Source organism: Schistocerca cancellata, chromosome 1 (genome assembly GCF_023864275.1).
Source record: "Schistocerca cancellata isolate TAMUIC-IGC-003103 chromosome 1, iqSchCanc2.1, whole genome shotgun sequence".
NCBI lineage: Eukaryota > Metazoa > Arthropoda > Insecta > Orthoptera > Acrididae > Schistocerca > Schistocerca cancellata.
This window is the reverse complement of record NC_064626.1, coordinates 788,623,641-788,645,776: the sequence shown is the minus strand read 5'-3', so window position 1 is coordinate 788,645,776 and position 22,136 is coordinate 788,623,641. Positions and strand designations below refer to the sequence as shown.

The window sequence follows — 22,136 nt, the reverse complement described above, 5'->3', positions numbered from 1 at the left end:
ATAATAGGAAGCTGGGAGAGCCATCACTTTAGCAGAAAAATAAACTCAACAAATGTCTTTAAAACTGGACTTTTGTACTACCTTAATGAAAGAACTTTTCACAAACTTATCTTGCAGATATTAAGGTTTCTGAGAAAGATAAGATATTATTTTTAGTAATTAATTGCTATTAAACAATGAATATTTGTGTGCTCTTGGTTAATGGTTAATCGGCAATGACTTTGAAACACAACAGAAAAAATTACGTAATTGGTTATCTCTCAGTTCCAAGGTCAAGAAGGGAGGAATGAACAGGACACAATTGCACAATTACACAATTACGCAAGTACATATCAATCCGAATTAATACTGAAACTTCCTGACAGATTAAAACTTTGTGCTAGACCAGGACTCGAATGTGGAACGTTTGCCTCTCACAGAAAACTGCTCTAGTGACTGAGGTATCCAAACACAACTCAAACTGCCCTCACTCCTCATCTCCTACCTTCCAAAATTCAGAGAATTCTCCTGCATACCTTGAGGGACTAGCAATTCTGCAAACAATCAGTGCACACCCCTCTGCACAGTGAAAATTCATTCTGGAAACAATCCTCCAGGCTGTGGCTAAGCCATGTCTTCACAGTATTCTTTCTTCTAGATGTGCTAGTCCCACAAGTTATGAAAGAGAACTTCTGTGGAGTTTGGAAGGTAGGAATGAGGTACTGGCAGAAGTAAAGTTGTTAGGACAGACCGTAAGTCTTTCTTGGATAGCTCAGTCAGTAGGGCACTTGCCCGCAAAAGATGAAGATCCTATATTTGAGTCTCAGTCTGGCACACAGCTTTAAGCTGCCAGGAAGTTTCAAAACCGTGCGCACCATACCGCAGAATAAAAATTTATGCTGGAGAACTAATATTACCCAGGATTTCAGAATCATGTTGATGAAACAGAGGTAAGTGTTTTGGAAATAATCAGACTGCCTCTCAATTTCTGCCGAGTTGGGAATGAAGCACGGCCTGTATTTTATTAACTGAGGATGGCCGATGTTGGCCAAAATTGGTTAGATAGTTAATTTCATGTTCTATGGATCATTTGTGTGATAATTTTTTACTATATACAATAACAGAATTACTTCTGCAGAACAGGAGGAGTTATAAGGGAGGAACTTCTTCAGTTTGTTTTCAAATTTTACTCTGCTGTCTGTCAGACTTTTTATATCACTGGATAAGAGTTCAAAAGCTTTGGATGCAACACTGTACACCCCTTCCCTAAAAACAATCTTCATATGGAGTAATGAACGTCATTTTTTTCTTCTGGTATTGATTTTATGTGCAAATGTGGCTGAACTGAGTTGTTTTAGGAGTTCCAAAATGTACTTTTTCCCGTTCAAATTCTCATCAATATGCACACCTAAAAACTAAGAAGTTTCCAACCTATTTATTATTTCCTCATTATGTGTTGCACGTATCATTGGTGTAGAATCTCTAGGTGTACAGAACTGAATATATGGTGCGTTTTTTTTAATTTAGAGTATGACAATTTGCAGAAAGAGTGTCAATGACTGTTTATCATTTCTTCTGGTGCTGTATGTATGCTGGGATTGATTACAATACTACTGTCAAAAAGCAAAAAGAAATAATTCTGTTTGTTGTACATTATATGAAACATCATTTCTGTACATGAGGAACAACATGGGGCCTAAGATTGAACGTTGGGGAAATCTTTACATGATTTCCTCCTATACAAAAGTCTGCACTGGGTGAATTATTAAGTACAACATTCTGCATTCTTTGTGTTAGGTACTACACAGTCCACTGGTTGACGAAAGCACCATTTGCATAAAACCTCAATTTATCTCAGAGAATATTGTGATTCACATAGTCATATGCCTTAGATAGGTTGGATTAGATACCGACTGATGTTATTTTGTTATTCAATGTTAGTCAAATTTGTTGAGTGAATGTGTAAATCACATTCTCAGTTGAGCAACTCTTCTGAAATTCAAACTGTGATTTACTGATGATACTATTGTTGCTCATCCCCCAGGGGACTTCAGCTAGAAGTACGCGGGTGGCGTCCGCGGGGACCCGAGCTGAGCCTGACATTGCTTCCACTTACTTGTGTCAGACTCCTTCTTTCTCCTTCCCTGTCGTCCCCCCTTGGCCAACTCTTGCTTTTTCAACCCCAATGGTATTAGGTTTTGAGGCCCGAGGGTGTCTTTGCAATTTTCTTATTCCTACTTCTAACCCAACTCCTGAGGGGAGCCCACCCCTTAAGAAAAGCCAGCAATCCTGTAAGCTGTGAGGGTAACACCACAGGTTGGATGGGAGGCCAGCGCCCTCTCTTCGTAAAAAATTAAACATGCTTTCAATACTACAAGTAAGCCTCAGAACATTACTGACAAAAATAGACGACGTCAATGGCAAAGAAACGGTATACGATTTGGAATGTGGAATGTAAGGAGTCTGTACAAGACAGGAGCTGCAATCAGTGTTGTCAAAGAAATTCAGAGGTATGAACTAGACCTAGTTGCACTGCAAGAAATCCGGTGGGAGGATGCTAACAGCACTGATGTTGAAAACTGTACTATTCTGTATGGAGCCTGTGAACGAGGTCATCTGTTAGGCACTGGTTTCTGCATCAGTAAGACTTTGGCCACTAATGCTTCAGAGTTCGTTTCAGTCAACCCAAGAATATCTGTTCTAACACTGGATGTAAAGCATATTAAGGCGACTTTTGTGAACGGTCATGCTCCCGCGGAGGAGAGCGAAAGTGAAGTGAAAAACAAGTTCTATGCACAGCTAGAGGCAGTGATGGACGCTATACCAAATGGAGAACTGAGGATCCTCCTTGGTGATACGAATGCCAAGGTTGGGTAAGAACAAATATTCCAAGACACAACAGGAAGGCACAGTCTACACAACCTAAGCAATGACAATGGGGTTAGGTTTATCAGCTTCACTACATCATTAGGGTTGTTCATCTCCAGCACAAACTTCCAGCGGAAAAACATACATAAAGGAACCTGGGTGTCACCAGATGGAGAACTATAAATCAAATAGACCATGTTGCCACTGATCTCAGAGCCAAGAGATGGGTGTTAGATGTTAAGACAGCACGGGGTGCCGAAGGTGGGAGTGATCATTCCTCGTCGGCGTCCTGTTAAACATACAGTGTAAAGGAAGAATGGGACCTAAGTTAAAAAGAGTGGAAAGATACCATGTAGAGAAACTTAAAGATGAAGCAACAAAGACCGAATACCAGTCGCAACTTAGTAACCGCTTCGAAGCACTCAGTGAAATGGATGCGAATCAGGACCTTGAACTAATGTGGGGAGACATCCAGAGCTCAGTTAGGGATACAGTAAAGGAAACACTCATGGAAAACACAGTAGGCAAGAAGATCAGGTTTGGAAAGGAATGTGCAGATGCCCTGGAAAGGAGGACGGAAGCCAGGAGCAAGTGGCTGAAGGGGACAAATCTGGCACTGGGCAAAGCACAATTTGAGGAGGTCCGAAAGACTACACAAGCAACTCTGAGAAGAGCAAAGAGGAAATACATAAATGTTATCAAAATTGAAGCATAAACAGACTTCAGAGGACAAAAGATTAGGGAAATGTTTCTGAAGGTGCATACCTCTACAAAGGTCACCAGGCCAAGCAGAAATTTGTTAAAGATTCCCAAGATAAGATCCTGACGAACGATAGGGACATAGCTGAAAGATGGAAAGAGTACTTTTGACAGCTGCTAAATTGTGATGAACCCAGACTGCAGTTTTATTTCCAATACCCAATTACAGCTGATGCAGACTATCCCCCACCTACCCTGGATGAGATAAAAACCAGAATCAAACACCTTAAGCAGAATAAGAGTGCAGGTGAAGATGGAATACAGGCTTCAATGATCCTGGCAGGAGGAGAGAAACTTGCAGAAAAAATTCACCAACTGATACAGGCAATATGGACCAAAGAAGAACTACCAGGAGAATGGAAAACAGCTCTGATTTGTCCAATACATATAAAGGGTGACAAACTGAAATGTGACAACTATCAAGGAATCGCCCTGATTAACGTCTGCTATAAGATCCTGTCTAATTGCCTCACACATAGAATTCAGCCAGTGGCAGAATCGGTGATTGGGGAGTACCAGGGAGGTTTCCGGCCAGGAAGGTCAACAGTAGATCACATCTTCAGTCTCCGGCAGCTCACTGAGAAATTGGGTGAATATGGTAAAGATTTGCATATTTTATTCGTTGATTTTAAGAAGGCCTATGATTGCATACATCGCAAGAGCCTGCTCAACTGTTTAAGGAGTAGTAGCCCTTGGACAGCCTGAGCAAGGCATGTCAGACAGCTCCTGTCTCTCCGTACCTCCCATGTCCGAACAACATCGCTTTGGTTCACTCCGAGACACCTGGACAGTTCCCTTGTTGAGAGCCCTTCCTGTCACAAAGTAACAGTGCAGACACAATTGTACCCAGATATTTACAATCTATGCATGGTTGAACTACAGACAACACAAGCTGTGTACCTCCTTCCTGGTGGAATGACTGGAACTGATCAGCTGTCGGACCACCTCCATCTAATAAGGTGCTGCTCATGCATGGTTGTTTTAATCTTTGGGTGGGTTTAGTGACATCTCTGAACAGTCAAAGGGACTGTGTCTGTGATACAATATTCACAGTCAACGGTTATCTTCAGGGATTCTGGGAACCAGGGTGATGCAAAACTTCTTTTGACGTGTGTATGACATAATATAAAACTTAATTATTTCTGCTTAAAATAAGAACTCAAAACTCACTTAACTGCAATATCTGCTAACTTGTTCACAATAAAATGTAACTCTTAATCACTATGTATCACAAGTATTATTTAATATTAGACAATGTTTACTGTCAACAGAATATGGCCTACTCTATGTTATGCCATTTTACGCTAAAATTTGAATATAATTTATATGATTTTGTGTTATAATTCAAATACAATTTCATTAGAAATAAATGTGCTTGTGCTGGGTGGTTAGATTATTCTCAGAGGTAAGTATTATTGTGGCTTATTAAGAAGAAGTTATGGTGCAGAAACAGTACTTGAAAGGTGGGGAAAATTGTGTGGTGCAACCAAAACATCTTAAATTGTTTTCAAACTTGAAATACATCAGAAGATATGATGGACAACATATGACAAAGAAACATAGTATATAATGAATGGAACACTTGGAAGGTATGTGACCTTTGGATTATAATATGGATAATTGGAGAACAACTGCATACAAGGCCATCAAATGTGAGTGAGTTTAAAATTATGGATTCATCACTACAAGATTTCTAGTTTAACACTATATGGACCAATTATGCTCTTTGAGCTTATCAGTATTTTATTACATCACTGCTGGTCATTTTATTATATTTCGATAAATGAAAATAATTCTTCATCCTGTATCATTTAGATTCTGTACTGGAAACAGGTTGTCAGTTTTCATGGGGTGTCAAGTGAAATTTGTGATTGGATTTAGGACTTTTTGTTAGGGAGGATGCCACATCTTATCTTGGATGGAGTCTAATTGTCATATGTAGAAATAACTTTGGGTGTGCCCCACAGAAGTGTGCTGGGACCTTTGCTCTTCATAGTGTATATTAATGACCTTGAAAACAATATCAATAGTAAAATCAGACTTTTTGCAGATGACGCAGTTATCTATAATGAAGTAGTATCTGAAAGAAGCTGCATAAATATTCAGTCAGATCTTGCTAAGATTCCAAAGTGGTGCAGAGACTGGCAACTTGCTTTAAATGTTCAGATATGTAAAATTTTGCACTTCACAAAATAAAAAAAAAAAAATGTGGCCCCCTATGACTATAATATCAGTGAGTCACTGCTGGAATCGACCAACTCATAGAAATTCCTGGGTGTAACACTTTGCACGGATATGAAATGGAATGATCACATAGATTCAGTCATGGGTAAAGTAGGTGGCAGACTTTGATTTTTGGTAGAATACTGGGGAACTGGAATCAATCTACAAAGGAAATTGCTTACAAATCACTCATGCAACTGGTTTTGGAATGCTGTTCAAGTGTGTGGGACCCGTACCTAACAGGTCTAGCAGGGGATATTGAATATACACAGAGAAGGGCAGCAAGAATGGTCACAGGTTTGTTTAATCTGTGGGAGAGTGTCACAGAAATACTGAAGGAACTGAACTGAATGACTCTTGAAAACAGATGTAAACTGTCCCAAGAAAGTCTATCAACGAAGTTTCAAGAACTGGCTTTAAATGACTACTTTACGGAATATACTACAACCCCCTACATATCGCTTACCTAGGAATCGTGAAGATAAGATTAGCATAATTACTGCATGCACAGAGGCATTCAAACAAACATTCTTCACAGTGGTCAGTCAGTACGTGGGCCTTCCAAGACTGTTCAGATGTGGTTTATTGAAAACAGGTTTACCATTTAATGTGGTGTACATGTAGATACCCATGTACAAATAAAAATATGAAGTCAATTGACTTTTGTTTCCATATTGCTTGGTTGCTTGTTAGATTAATTTATGTTTAGGATATCACAAGAAAATAAAGGAAGGTAAATGTCACAACTCATTGTGTAGTTGTGGCATTGGGTGGCCAATGGGCACATAAACAAAACTGAAAATTTGCTGAAGATTTTGGATGATGCCCTTCTTAGAACTAACAAGTTACAGAATACAACAATATAATGAAAAAGATCAATCCCTACTCACCACGGACAAGGCATTGAGTTGCAGACAGGCACACTCTAAAGACAGCTGAACATTTAAGCTTTCAGACAGAATGGAATATCCTTCTTCAAACATACAACACAAAAGTACAATTCACCCATACATGGCCACTGTCTCCAGCCACCGTGGTCCGTCTGCTGACTGTGACTGCAGCTGACATGAGCACCAATCAGGAGAGGGCGGTAAGGTAAGGAAATGCCAAGGGATGAGTAAGGGGACAGGGATGAGTAAAGGGACAGGGAGGGGGAGGGGTAGCAGGATAGGAGTGAGGGGAAGTAGCTGTGCTACCTGTGAGGGCATGCAGGGACACAGGGAAAGGATAGGGCTGCAAGATGCAGTCAGGAGGCTGTAAGGAGCAGAGTTGGGCAGTACATTCAGTAACTGGGTGGTTCAGGTGTCTCTTGGTTACCATAGTGGTCATTCATGTGGACAGAAAACTTGTTAGTTGTCAAGCCCACTAAGAAAGCAGGACAGTGGTTGCAGCTTAGCCCGTAGATCACATGGTTGCTTGCACAGGTAGCCCTGCCTTTGATGGGATAGGTGTGCCTGTGACTGTATTGGTGTAAGTGATAGGGTGAGGATGTAAGGAACAGGTCTTGCATCTACATCTGTTGTGGATATGTAAGCCATGAGGCAAAGGGGTTAGGAGCAGGGCTACAGTATGTATGAACAAAGATACTGCATAGATTTGGTGAGCAGTGGAATAACACTGCAGGAGGGGCAGGTATAATAGTGGGTAGGATGTTCTTCATTTCAGTATACAACAAGAGATAGTTGAAACCCAGACAGAATATACGATTCAATTGCTCCAGACCTGGGTCATACTGAGTCACGAGAGGAGTGCTCCTTTGTGGCTGGAAAGTTGATATGTGGGAGGTGATTGGTGAGACAAGGCACAACAGATCTGTTTCTGAACAATGTTGGGAGGGTAATTTTGGTCTGCGAAGACCTCAGCGCGACCCTTGGCTTATTTGGAGACAAAATACTTATCAGTACAGACGTGACAACCAGAGGTGGCTAGGCTGTGTGGAAGAGACTTCTTGGTATGGAATGGGTGGCAGCTACCAAAGTGGGAATACTGCTGGTTGTTGGATGGTTTTGATTTCGACAGAGGAACTGATGCTGCCACCCTTGAGGTTTAGGTCAACATCAAGGAAGATGTCTAGCTGGTTTGATGAGGACCAGGTTAAGCGAACTCGGCAGGTGTTGAAGTTCTGTAGGAAAATGAATATGGTGTCATCACCCTCAGTCCAAATCACAAAGATGCCATCAATAAATCAAACCAGGTGAGGGGTTTGGGACTCTGGGTGCTCTACATGGCCCATGAAAGGGTTGGCATAGGATGGTGCCATGTGGGTGCGCATTGCTGTATTACGGGTTCCTCCACCAAACCTCTCCCACATACGCTTTCACCCCACTCCCAAATCCAATCATGCTGGACTTATTAAAGACCTTCTCTCCTTCTCCAGGTCTCTACAGTGAAAACACTTTTTCACCACAGACCTGACCAAGCAGCATAATAAAACCAATACTGAACCCTGACTGACAGTTCATTCCTCCAACCAACCACGATCCATTCACACTGTCCCCAAATTACCCCCTTCAACATTCCAGAATTTCCTAACCTCAAAGCTTGCCTCATAATCATTCCCCAAATCATTCAATGTGGAAACAAACTTTACACCTGCAGAAAAAAAAACCTCAATTCACGACCTAAAAACTGATCCCGACATTACAATCCTACCTCCCAACAAAGATTGTGCAACTGTGGTTATGAACTGCAGGGGTTACCTGGCAGAGATATGTCCACCTACAAACCATACCACACTATCCCATTCCAGAAATCCAGCAGACTCTCCAGACCCTCTTGAAATCCTTAGGTCATCCCAGGACCCCCCCCTCCCCCCTCTCCACCCCACCCCCCTCTCCATACTCCTACCTTCTACATGCTTCGCAATGTCCATACAGCCAACAACCCAAGAGACCCCATTGTGGCCAGTTGCTGTGTCCCCACAAAGAGAATCTCTGCTCTTGTGGACCAACATCCTCAACCTATGAATCGTAACCTATTCTCCTTTATACAAGATACCAATCATTTCATTCACTGACTCTCTACAGCTCCTGTTCCTTTACCACATGCCACTCTGCCCGTCACTGTCAATGCTACCTTCCTCTACACTAACATCCCCAACGGCAGTGGATTTGCTGCTATTTTACACAACCTTTCCTAAAGACCAACTAACTAAAAACATAGAACCTCCTTTTTGGTGACCTACAAACAAATCCATGATACAGCAACGAACACCTGTATGGCAACATCCTATACCAACCTATTCATGGGCTATCACAGAAATGCTCCCTAATCACCCAAAATACCAAATGCCTCACATGGTTCAGATCCACCGATGACATTTTTGTGATCTGGACTGACAGTGAGGACACCATATCCACTTCCTGCAAAACCTGAAAACCTTCTCCCCAGCTCACTTAACCTGATGCTCTTCAACCAAACATCCTACCTTCCTCAATGTTGACCCAAACCTCAAGGATGGCTACATCAGTGCTTCCATCCACATCAAACATATGAACCACCACCTATACCTCCACTTTGACAACTAGAACCCATTCCATACCAACAAGTGCCTTCCATACAGCCTAGCCATTTGTGATCATCGCATCTGTAGTAACCAACAGTTTGTCTCCAAATATGCCAATGGTCTCACTGAGGCCTCTACAGACCAAAATTACCCTCCCAACCTTGTTTAGAAACAGATTTCCCATGCCTTGTCTCTCCAGTAACCTTACCACTTTCCAAATACCCACTGCCTGGCCACAGAGGAGCATTTATTTCATATCTCAGTACCATATACAACTAGAGCCTGAATTACAGTCTCTGCCACGATTTCAACTATATCTTGTCTTTCCTTGAAATGAGGAATATCCTATCCACTATTGTCAAAATCCCTCCCACAACAATATTTCACCACCCACCAAACTTAGGCAATATACTTATCCACTCCTGCACCATGCCTGTTCCCAACCCCTTGACTCATATCCTTGCAATATACCTAGATGCAAGACCTGATCCAAACGCACTCCCACTATCATCTACTCCAGTTCAGTCACAGGTATCTCCTATCCCATTCAAGGCAGGGCTTCCTGTGAAAGCTGCCATGTGATCAACACACTAAGCTGCAACCACTGTACTGTATTCTATGTAGTCATGTCTATCAACAAGCGGTCTGTCTGCATGTTAAGACCACTGCCAAACGTTGACCAGGAGACAGCTGGACCACCCAGTTGCTGAACATGCTGCCCAACAGATGCACTTCCTTCCATGACTGCTTCATAGCCTGTGCCATCTGGATCCTCCTTACCAATGCCACCATTTCTGAATGGTGCAGATGGGAACCCTCCGTACACGTTACCCATCGTTCCCATAATCCCTGGATTCAGCATTCATTAGCCCTCGTCCTCCAATTATCTATCCCCTTCTTTGTTCCTGCTCAATTATTATATGCCTTCTATTCTGCCAATGCACCTACTGTATTTTGCAATTCTTTACTTCTCTCCTCTTCCTTTTCCGCTCCCCTCCCCAGCACAGCCACCTGGCTGCACTTTCCAGTCCTGTCCTGTCCCCACCATGTCCTTGCACACCGTCACAGGCAGCACATCTTCTCCCACCCCTCCCCTGATATCCCACCCCCCACATACCCCTGACTGCTGCTCTTGTCAGATGGTCAGATGCAGTCGAAGTTGGGCCACAGCGGCCACAGACAACAGCCATATGTATTAATTGTGCTTGTGTGTTCTATTTCTGAAGAAGGACATTTTGTCCAAAAGCTTAAATGTTTAGCAATCTCTTCATAGTGCCTGCCTGTGACCAACACCTCATTTATGTTCTGAGAAGCAATTTGCCCTTTTAATAATATTTTTGTTATTCTATCTTGGAATTTCCGTTGTTTTGTTACGGAATACACATACATTTATGTGCATTGCTATATGGTCCAGACCAGTTTCACTTTTCTGACACTGCAGTTCCACCAAGGATTTTCACCACCACCGTAGATAGAAAAAAAAATAAAAAGGTGCCACTTCAAAAATGAAAGAAGAAAATTTAATTTACTTCTGTTTCAAAAGGTGCTATTACAATAGAACAATATTAAAAAAGGAAATTAGCAGGTACATTATAAAACAACTACATTTTGGGTTTGTTGTTTGTAGCTGAGCCTTTTGTGGTAAAACTTTTCTTCAGTCAACCACTTTCATTTCTGATGATATTAATGTGACTGCATTACAGCATTCCATGAACATAAACCAGCTGCACTTTTTTCCCAAAGGAATGTCTGGATGGAATTTCAATATTTTCCATTCCACAATGTGGAGCCCACAGCAAGAGGTGAATGACACAGGTGATTAAGGACAATTCAGATAAAACAATGTTCATACATCAGCAAGTATTTGAGCACACTGATAATATTGGTGCTTGGAAAGTAAAGAAAAAAAAGTCTCTTGACCAAATCAGCAGGGCAATAAACAAAATATGTACACTTACTATAGGATGTTTGGAACCTATGCGATTTGTAAAACTTTACAAGTTCGCAGGCATGGAGCCACCAGATATTTGTAATGAAGTAGCTGCTAATGTGGAAAGAACAATCAGGTTTATCAACAAAACCATCAATTATACAGATACATTCCAGTAGCCTGAAATCTGAGATCCATAAAAAGTTACATCAAGACTAATTTAGTATTGCAAACGGCAGCTACAACATGGGGGAAAAAAATGTGCATTTCTTGATTCCAGAATAAGTGAACCTGACCACCTCCTTAAGAGACCATCCCACCTGGATATGAACAGAGCTGGATCACGTGGAGGCCACTCAACTGGCTTCAGTCTGGAATTGGAAGATCCAGGACTAGCCTCCAGAAATGGTACTTCTCTGTGGATACCACCAAAAGTGACTATGGAGACGAACACACCATGGAACACATACTGGTCTGTCAGCTATTCCCTGTGTCTTGCACAGAAGATGATGACCTGCTCGTGACTCCAAGTATAACTGATGTGTGGTTCTTTTTTTCGTAGTGGGTACCAAGGCAATGAATTTATTAAAAGACTGTGACATTTTGCACTTTTGCTATATTAATTTTATTTGGTCACAACTAGTTTCAGTCTTCTACACCATTCTCAAGTGATTGTGTGGTTCTGTAAAACTGATGTTGCAAGATTTTGGGTAACAATAGTGTAGCTTAGTAATTATTTCTCTCTTTTGTTTTTAATCATAATTATGATATACTGAATTTGCTTTTGATTCAAATAAATAAACATTTCAAATACAAACAAAATGATAACAAAGGTCTATTAGTCACAGACAAATACTGGATTGACCAGCCAATTTGTGACACACTAAAATATCTCTTTATTTCGGTACACATTCCAGTAGTGAGTGACTAGTTGGTTCTCTAGTGCAAGTAGGAACTAAATAATATAAGAGGGTAGTTGTTAGTGTATTAACACAGGTTTGTGGAGGGCAGGGGGAGGGGTGTCACAGGAGGGACATGTGTTTGTGCAAGCAAGAGAGAAAGATTGGTGAGATGTGGTAGGTGTCATTAGCAAACACAACAATTCCATCTTTGGCACTATCACCACCCAGCTCATTCATTTTGTGAAGATTTTATCCCCATATAATTTGTAGATGAGTATCTTTAAACTGTGCCTCCCAGAGACACATGTATAATGGTCTTCCACGAGCAAAGAGTTTCAATGCTCCCACCGACATTCTGAATCCATTTACATTTTAATGCATAATGAAAGCTGTCTAGATGGTGAGTCTACAGTGTTGGAAGAAAGTGCTTTCAACATTTAATGATTCCATGTTATGCACATCAAGTTCCATTTTGTAGCTGCATCTGTCTACTGTAGATTCCTGCTAGCTTGTTCTCACCCTTTTTATGTTTACGTTTCCTGGCCAACACTTTCTTTGTTTAGAGAGAGGTGGTACAAGTTAACATAGCAATACTTGAGCTGGCATAAGGTGGTGATTCCACACCAGACGCTTTTTATACTTAATGTTAACTTTTGTTTTAATTATGGTGGTTTCTAAATTCCTTGCTGGGAAGTGTGGAATTTCTGTTGTAGGTCATACAGGTAGTATTTACAGCAATATTCAATTTCTGTCTATGTGGCACTATATGCCTTTGCGAAGATTTACTTGAGTGTCAAGGTAAATGACGTAGGTTACACTACAGACTGAACTGCTTTAAATGCCTTCCATGCTTTAACATGATGTATTTGTTCAATGATTTTCAATCCTTAATTTTTTTGCTTCCAAGCAAATGCAATACAGTCCTTGCTCCACACTGAGCAACTATCAGAGAAATTAACACAAAACAGACGGGGTGTTCCCGGCTAATGTGCAATTGATTCACATTTTCCACATATTCCTTTGTCTCCATATTCAATTGCTGTGTGTCTGGACTTCTGATAATTGCAACAATGTGTGGGATCTGAGACAGAGGGTTATTACTTTGATAGGTAAACCCTCCTTTATGGTATTCTGCCAATGTTGAACAGTCAAAGTTAAGAGTAAAAGCTGCTGTCTTTCCTACTATTTGTTTACTTGAGCCATTAAATGCATGTGTGCATATGGTACTACTACTACCTACCCACTCTTCCTACCCAGTCCTCCTCCTCCTCTGCCGCTGGGGTGTGCATAAATTCTTTGCACGCTGCAATACCTTTGCTGACATTTAGAATACTGTAAATTTCTACAACAACTGTATATTCTCATAGAACATTCTTTATAAGGGTGGTGGTAGACTGTAGAGAAGAATGTGTTTCGAGTACAAATACTCTATTTCAGGGCACATTCTTAAAATGGCTTCCTTTCCTTGAGTCAAAATAATGGGTAGCATCAGTCTAATTTCTGCTAAAAGCAGCAAGCTGAGCTCTTTTGATCACAGGCTGTGGAGGTGCATCATACTTGTAATGAATGGGTCTGTGCAGTGAATGCCACAGTACATAATTAAAATTCCTCTCCTCACAACCAATAACTGTCAATCACAAGTACAACACTCCAACAATTAACAAGGAGATTCAAGCAATGAAACAGTCAGCCACACTCTGGCCGTGATTAGCCATATGTCATATAACAACTTAAAATCCTATAAGCTGATTTTCATGTTAATTCAACGCAGTCTTCAGAAATAGACACAAGGTGTAACAGTGGTGGCAGACGTTTGCAATAAGCTGGGCAGCAGGGCTTTCAAACTTCAAAGGGATGGATCACTAGCTTCAAGCAAGTAATTGCCACAGGAATCTGACTTCCAGTCTTCAGCAGGAGAAAAAAAACATAAAGAATGTGGAAGCAGTTTAGTGAAGTTGGGAATACTTTCTGCATATGTTGATAGTGAGAGGAAAAAGACTGGAGAAGAAAGAACAACAGTAATAATGAAACAATTCTGCCCAAATGCATGAACAATCCTGATTTGACACTCCGAGACAGGAGAAAGTGGTAGGCACCGTGCTCTTATAAGCTCATGGGCAGAGAGCAAGGAGACATTTTGAGACCTTCTTGGACAACACTGTGATTCCTTTTGAGACCCACTGGAACATTCTGTCTGAAACTCTGCCGGTGCCAACTGATGTGACCCGAAAACACTGAAGACACATGACTTGCAGATAAGAACCACTCAGTGAAAAACTTGAGAATCTCACGATGTATAAAATTTTCAAATAACTTAGGAGACTGCATTTGTGACTTTAAAATGACTGGATGTGCACATGTCAAAACATCAGCAATTGCTGAAGACGTCACCCATCTGCATTCCAGTATATTATTTGAATAAGAGTCAATCTATTCAGTAGCAGAAGCATCTTTTAGAGCACATACTTGTTACACAGAAAAGCACAGATGGTGACATGTACACCAGGAAAGTGGTGAGATGTCATCAAACTTTCAGTCCATGTGGCACGGTACAAAACTCCATCTGAGCTGTGCCTACTGTAAAATTGCCCACATGAAGCAATTCTCAGTAGCAGTCTCATTAAACTAGAATTAATTATGAATCACATTCTTTTTGCTTAATGGACATGGCATGACTGTCCAATGGTGACCTACATCTGCAATTAAAAAAAAAAGTGCAATGAACAAAATAGACATTCTGCTCCTTTTTTTAGGTTTTTAAAAGTTTACTGTAATTTTTAATTTATTTATTGCAATGTATAAGTTCACTCGAATAAATAAATAAAAAATATTATCTTTTCATTATATGTGTAAATGCCTTTTCCCCCTCTTTCTTAATCATTTTATGCTGTATTGAATCTTATTTGTTACAAAGAAGTTAGAGTCACACAACATTGTTGGCTCGGAGATGATGAGAAGTTGTTCAGCCACCTAATTGGAAAGTGTTTTCTTCCCCATACATGAAAGTATGAAAGTTGTGTTTAAAAGTATCAGATGAATTCAAATGACAGTAATGAATGTGTATCAGATGAGTGTACATGACAGTAATGGATGTATGTATATAGTGTAGAGTCAAGTTTGTGTTGTTATTGATAAGAGAAAGGGTAGGGTGAAACCCAGTGCCGACACACAGTCTACTCCTCTAGGCCGGAAACAAGTGGGCCTCCAAGATTAACATATCCATCCCAAAGATGGACCACCATCAAGAGTGTCAAGCACTTTATTGTACACTGCAGAGATGTATGGACTTCAATGCAAGATACTGGAACAAAGCCTGCTGATCAAGAATCTTACATCACTACTTCTCCTCACTTTGATGGCCAAATACAAGATGAAACTTCCTGCCACCACCTGGATTTGAGCCGATTACTACTCATCAAGGGCTACTGAACAGACCTACACCAGTAATGTTGAGTGCAGAAATGCATATCTATACCAGATAAGGTATCATTGGGACTTCAGCTGGTATAGCTGATCTGATGGTTCTATCACCGTCTGGGCAATAACTTCTGTAGTGCAAAATAGAAAGTTGTACAGCAGTGAGTAGACAATCATACTCTCCCAGAAATCCTCCTTACTGGTTAGCATGCTTTTGTTGAGGAAGTGGGACAGTTTATACACCACATACATCAATGTTTTGGTCTCTTTAATCTTCTTTGATTTACTCAAAACTGACTCAGTAGTAATAGTGACAGACTATGGCTCCAGTTATTAATATGGTTTTGGCCTCTTCAGTCTTACTGGATTTAGCCTCAGCTACTAAAAACTGACTCAGTAGTAAAACTGGTAGCTGTGGATCCAGTTATTAATGCAGATTAATATGTTCTTTAATCTTAACGATAATCATGCATCAAGTATACCTGTAAACCGACTCATTCCACATCATTTAAATAAAAGAAACATTCAAACGATCTATGGAACATGTAATTCACTAACTAAATAACTAACAAAGTTATGAACTAACTAATCAACCAAAGGTCTTGTGTTCAATCGCCAGTCACACCGAAGATATTTACTTTGTCACTTATCACTTCTTTTATCTTTATCGATGTCTGTTCAAGTGAAAAATGCTGACCGGCTCTGTGGTTCGGAATCCATGTTAAGCAGTAGGTCCCCCTATAACTGGTTAGGTGAGAGGAAAGTTAAGGCATACCACCTCCAACAGAACCATGTCTACTAAAGGCCAATCATTATGGCAGCTTTAGCCTTTCTCTTTACTCAAAATATTGCAGATGTACTGTTTCTGAGTCTTCACAGCAACACTCTCCTGCTACTCAGTGTTCACTGGCAATTGCTGTTTCACCACAGAACTGGCTGTCTCCTAAAATAAGACCCTGATTTCAGGATGGCTGCATCAGTAGCTTTGTGGAAGATCTATGTCACACAGTAGACCCACTCTAAATACTGCCATGATGTTCATCACAGGCAGCTGGCTGTACAGCATCCAGTTAGCTTCCCCGAATACCTATTTTTGCTGCTGTCACTGCTCTCCGAGTTAGATACTGCCCCTTGTTTTGGGAGAATAAGAACAAGGAACTGGTCACTAGACTTTAAGTCAGTATTACTTCTCATAAGCAGCATCAGCAAAGGTAGGTTGTGAAGTCCCTATGATGGAGAATGATCCCCACGCAGTGCTGAAATGTCTCATTTTACCAGCAGTTAGAAGACAAGTCTCCCAACAGAAGCAGGTTTTCTAAAACTTGACTCTGGCTGTGGGTGGTGGAAGAGCCTCAAAGTACATTGAGTTCTAACATATCCAAATATGAGAAATTGTTGGAGAAGTTCTTGAATGAAGTCTGTGTGCACTTCACTATCAATATGATGGGGCAAGTAAACACAGCATACTGTTATTAGATGTAAAATATGTAGTGATACAGCCATAGCTTGTAGTCAAGTGCTAAGTGTGGTGAGATTCACATGAAGATAACAATACTCTATGATTTGTCTTTTCACTACTGAGGTCATTATTCCTATAAACCTCATATAGGCTAACAAATGAGGAATCTGAAGGCTCAAAGTGTGCGCTGTAAATACATGAAGACAGACTTCAACTGTGCTAGTATCTTACACTCTTCTATGTTACTGCTGTAACCATTCAAATACTGCTGAAGTGTTGACATCGGTTTCAGAAATCTCTCCTCTTCCCCTTCTTCCTTTGTCTTGTTGTTGATGACCTTCGACTGCAATACAGGTATTCTCACTGATTATCTCCTTCCTCCTACTGATAGTATGGCATTTCTCTCATAAGAGCTGTCTCCTGACTTGGCTTCATGATTATGGAAGAATATCTGCTGCCACTGGAAGCTCTGTAGCACTTATATTACACTGAAAATATTGTTGCAAGATGTGATACATGCAGCATGGCGTATCAGTTAGCACTGCTGGCTGGCACCCTGCAGGTTGCCAGTTGATACCAGACCAACTGCAATTATTTGTTATTTAGTATTTATCACTTCTGGAAGGTTCTTGAAATATCATATGTTGTATTTTTTACATATTCTGGAATATTGGACGATGTTTTTATAAACAGCATCATTCTCCATCCAGGAGGTCAGTTCTGTTCTTGCTATACAATGGCGTCAGTAATCAACATGCTTTGAGCTCTAAAGTGTTCTACTTCAATGATGACTTTGCCTTCAGATTTAGACTTGATTGCCGTTTTGACATGATGTAGTTCGGTGTAGATACCGGGTACTTCAGAACACCTACATCACCATGACTCCAACTAGGCAATGGAAAAACCATCACCTACATGGACAAGAAACAGAATGCAAGCATAACATGTTCCTCAGATCTATATATTCAGGAGACAGGTGAATTCCAAACCAGCAGTAAGTCAGCTGCAAATCAGGCATCCATTAGTGTTCTCTGGAAAGGCTGGTCAGGAACCAACAAGATGGTTGAAAGGATTCGACTGAATTGCCAAATACAACTGGTGAGACAACACAGTGTGTTCAGAAAATGTGTACTTTAATTTTAATGGCTCACACCATCAGTGGTTCACAAACAACGAAGGGAAGCTCAATAGCTGGGACAAATTCCGGGCTGAACTGAAGAAAATGTTTCATGACAATCAACAGCAAGTTTCCTTAGTTAACAAGAAATTAAAGAACAGGTCCCGTCTTTGGAAAATGAAACAGTTGTACACACAGAATGTTTTGGTCCTATACCACATCACGAATACGACAGACACTGACAAAATCTCACAGCCGATTAAAAGGGGTCACAGAAGATATGTACTTAAGCTCTTTGGCAAAGGACGTCAACAACAGAGGAATTCATTAAGTGGTGTCACTAAAAAGAAGAAAGACACCAGAAAAAGAGCTGGATGGAAGAGGTATGACCATCTGCTGAATGTGGTCACTATGGCAGTTGGTGGTCCATGAGCTCACCTCTCCCATACACCAGATAGTGGGAGAAGAGATACAGCACTGTATGGCAACCAGAAGTGTCAGATTGAGTACATACGAGCCAACAGCCATGAATGTCAACTCGATGCATCAAAGAATAGGCTTATTGATCATTAGCACCAATGTTCATAATTAGTCGAATGTTCCATGAAGAATGGATTCTGCCTACTTGAGTTTAAGCTGCAACTATCAAACAACAAACAAACATCCAACCAATGCAACTGCAACCAACTCCTCTGCCAAGTATTATGGCCCACAGAAGAACAGACATTTAGAGGCCAGAGGACAACAAGCAGGTACATTTCCACTATGGACCCCAGGAAACACTGTATGCTACCGCATATAAAGAAAACGAATTTTCCACAACTATTATACCGCCAGAGATCAGTCTTATTAACGCCAGATATCTACAGACAATTACAGTCAACCTGTGACAAAGCCTATTACTGTACCCTGGATAAGATCGCTCTTCAACAGGTTGCCGTGCAGAGGTACCAGCCACTCACCTAGCCACTGACTTCAGGAAACTGAACAAGGCAACCATCTACGGAGGTGTGGCAGCACAGATGCAAACTCTTCATGATGGCAGACACCAAGATGTCAGGAAATGTCACCAATTGCCAACCTGTATGAGTGCTAGTCAACTCAGGAGCTTCCTTTTCTGTAATGTCAGATGCTTATTGTCATCAGCTAAACAAGACTGTATTACATGATGTGAAAGTGACTGTACTGAAAGCCACAAATGAGAAATATGTCCAGCTGACAGGAACCGTACTGCATGAATAACTATCGATGACGGAACACAGCCCTTCGAATCTCTCATTTTAACAGAAAGTAGATATAATGTTATCTTAGATGGGACGCTTCTTGCAAGCTTCACAAGCAGCTATAGGCAGGAAGGTCTAAGCTCCAGATTGACAAAACTATTCCAATAAGGACTCATAACAAAGATTGTTCTGCATTAGGTTTTACCACTGAAGACATTGTTATCCCACCATCAGCAGGAGGGGTTGTGTTGGGTTGTTTGGGGAAGGAGACCAGACAGCAGGGTCATCGGTCTCATCGGATTAGGGAAGGACAGGGAAGGAAGTCGGCCGTGCCCTTTGAAAGGAACCATCCTGGCATTTGCCTGGAACGATTTAGGGAAATCACGGAAAACCTAAATCAGGATGGCCGGACGCGGGATTGAACATTCGTCCTCCCGAATCTTCAACAGGAGGAATTCCAGTCACCAATCGAGGTGCTCAGATGAACTGTGATGCTTTTGTCAACTGTAAATAAACTACTGAGGCTCACAAAGGTAACCTACAAACCAGTGATTATCATAGTTACTGTGGATGGTCAAGAATAACTTTGAATCACCAATTGTCATGAGCATCAACAACTCATTCCTAAGGGTATGTGCATAGGGATAGCCAAATCAGTCCAGGAATGGCAGATTAGTATCATCTATGAAGAATCATGCTCTACTACCACTATAGACAACATAGGGGAGGATGCTACTGTCAAATTGTCAATAAGATCTGGCCTGGTCGAAGAACACCGTCAGTGAGAGATAGCCATTCTGTGTCAATTTTTGGATGCGTTCAGATCCAGAATGGAAAAAAGACAGACCAAGTAACCCACAGTAAAACATCCTACCAATACTGGGGATCATCCATCAACTAGTCACCACTCATATGTGTCACCCACTGAACGATGAATAATCTGGAAGGAAGAGGAGAAGATGATGTAAGATAACATCAATGAATCTTGAGGGAGTATGTGGTCCTCTCCTGTGCCCTGATGAAGAAGCAGGATGGCACATAGCATTTCTATATCAACTACCAACAAAACTCATGAAGAAAGATTATCCATTGCTGCGCAATGACGATAGCCTGAACTAATTGAAAGGAGTGAAGTTTCTTAACTATGGACAACCACACAGGCTATTGGCAGATCAAGGTTGTCAATGCAGACTATGAAAAAATTGCCTTCATAACTCTAAACATCCTCTATGAGTCTAAAATTTATTTGGCAAACCATTTAGCTTTTTGACAGGCCATCATCCCTATGCTGGCTGACTGTCTCAAAGTACATGATGGGTTGAAAGGTGAGATGGGCACTGAGGCTTCAGGAGTATGACATCATAGTGACATACAAATGCAGACACAAACACAAGGACGCCAACTTTAGTGCAACATAGTAGAATGGATGAAATCGCAAACATCACTTCATTAAATGACATTACTGCTGAAAGCGGGGAAGATACACCACTGCAGAAACAAAGAAGTCTTGAAAGAAGAGGAAATGACCAAAGGAAAATTTATATTTCTGCAACTTGGCATATCCCAGAAGGCACATGTAGGCTAGCTTATCAAGTGAAACTGGTGCAAAGAGTAAGGACTGAGTGTTAATGGAACATACGTACCTGAACAATAATCATTATGTTGATGACAGTTTACTACTACAAACACATTAATAAACTTCAACAACTAATGGAACAACATAACACGGAAACTTTGAAAGTACACTTGAAAATCATCGACAGAATGATTAAGATAACGAACAGTTAACACACTGAAAGGAAAATTAAACAAATACACAACGAAATAAGTAAACAAGTTAATGAGGTTTTGTATATAACACAGATCAAAACAATGAGTGCCTGAATAGGAAAGTAAATAAACTGGAGGGTTGTTGATTTGAAAGAACAACAAAGATGCATACGGCCGAAGATCGTAATGCATGGATAGGTATAATTTCATTCAGCACTGGTAGTCAAATGACTTATGACAATTTATAATTTATGTGGTTTTAGTGGGCGAATACCGACAGAATACACAAACCATTTTTGCACAGAAATAATTTGTGATATGAACCAGCGACACGTAATCTGTGGGGTACGAGTGAATCATTATGTTGAACAATAATAAATAACTGATTCTGAGTATGAAATACTCATGCATCTTGAAATATCTCACACTTACTTCGATGTCACAGTAGCAAGATATAATATGTCTTCGAAAAAAACCGTTCTGTTATACTGAGCGGCGCAAATCGTCCGATTTCATGTCAATGACATACCGGTGGCTAGCAAAATATTGACCAAGGTACTGACATTTCCAAGCAGAAAATTTTTATCGTTCGCTGTTACTTACTGTATTTCTCTCCAAGAGCTTCGAAGAGCCAGTCGCGTTTGATACCGATTGTTGGCATTTTCGTCCTTCTTCGAAAACAGTTTTCTTCCACTACTGTTAATGTTTATATTTACACTGACCACATGGCTCAGCTGCACGTCACAATATTTAATCATTCAAAGATGCGTCTTCAACAGAGTTGCCAAAGTGCTCCGTATTGAAAGAAATCCGTGTTTGTATGCGTGGGCACAAGGTAGCAGACGAAAACTTCGGTTGTGTCAAATTGACTGATTTTCCATCAGAGAACGTATTATTTTTAATATTTCTTTCTGGTATGAATTTTACATTAGTAATAAGTTTACAGTGAGTCGGAAGTCTAGTACAAACAAGAAATGAAAGGCG

The 22,136-nt window shown here is 40.7% G+C and overlaps 1 protein-coding gene across 1 annotated transcript in view; it reads right to left on the bottom strand.

Annotated features, from left to right (window-relative positions):
- The window catches only part of LOC126187536 (phenylalanine--tRNA ligase beta subunit), a 107,198-nt gene extending 85,263 nt beyond the window's left edge, over positions 1-21,935 (bottom strand). Inside the window, exon 1 of the mRNA XM_049928681.1 lies at positions 21,756-21,935. Within this exon, the coding sequence (XP_049784638.1) occupies positions 21,756-21,813 (58 nt within the window). The 5' untranslated portion in view covers positions 21,814-21,935. The remainder of the gene's footprint in view (positions 1-21,755) is intronic.
- Between the last annotated feature and the right edge of the window lie 201 nt (positions 21,936-22,136).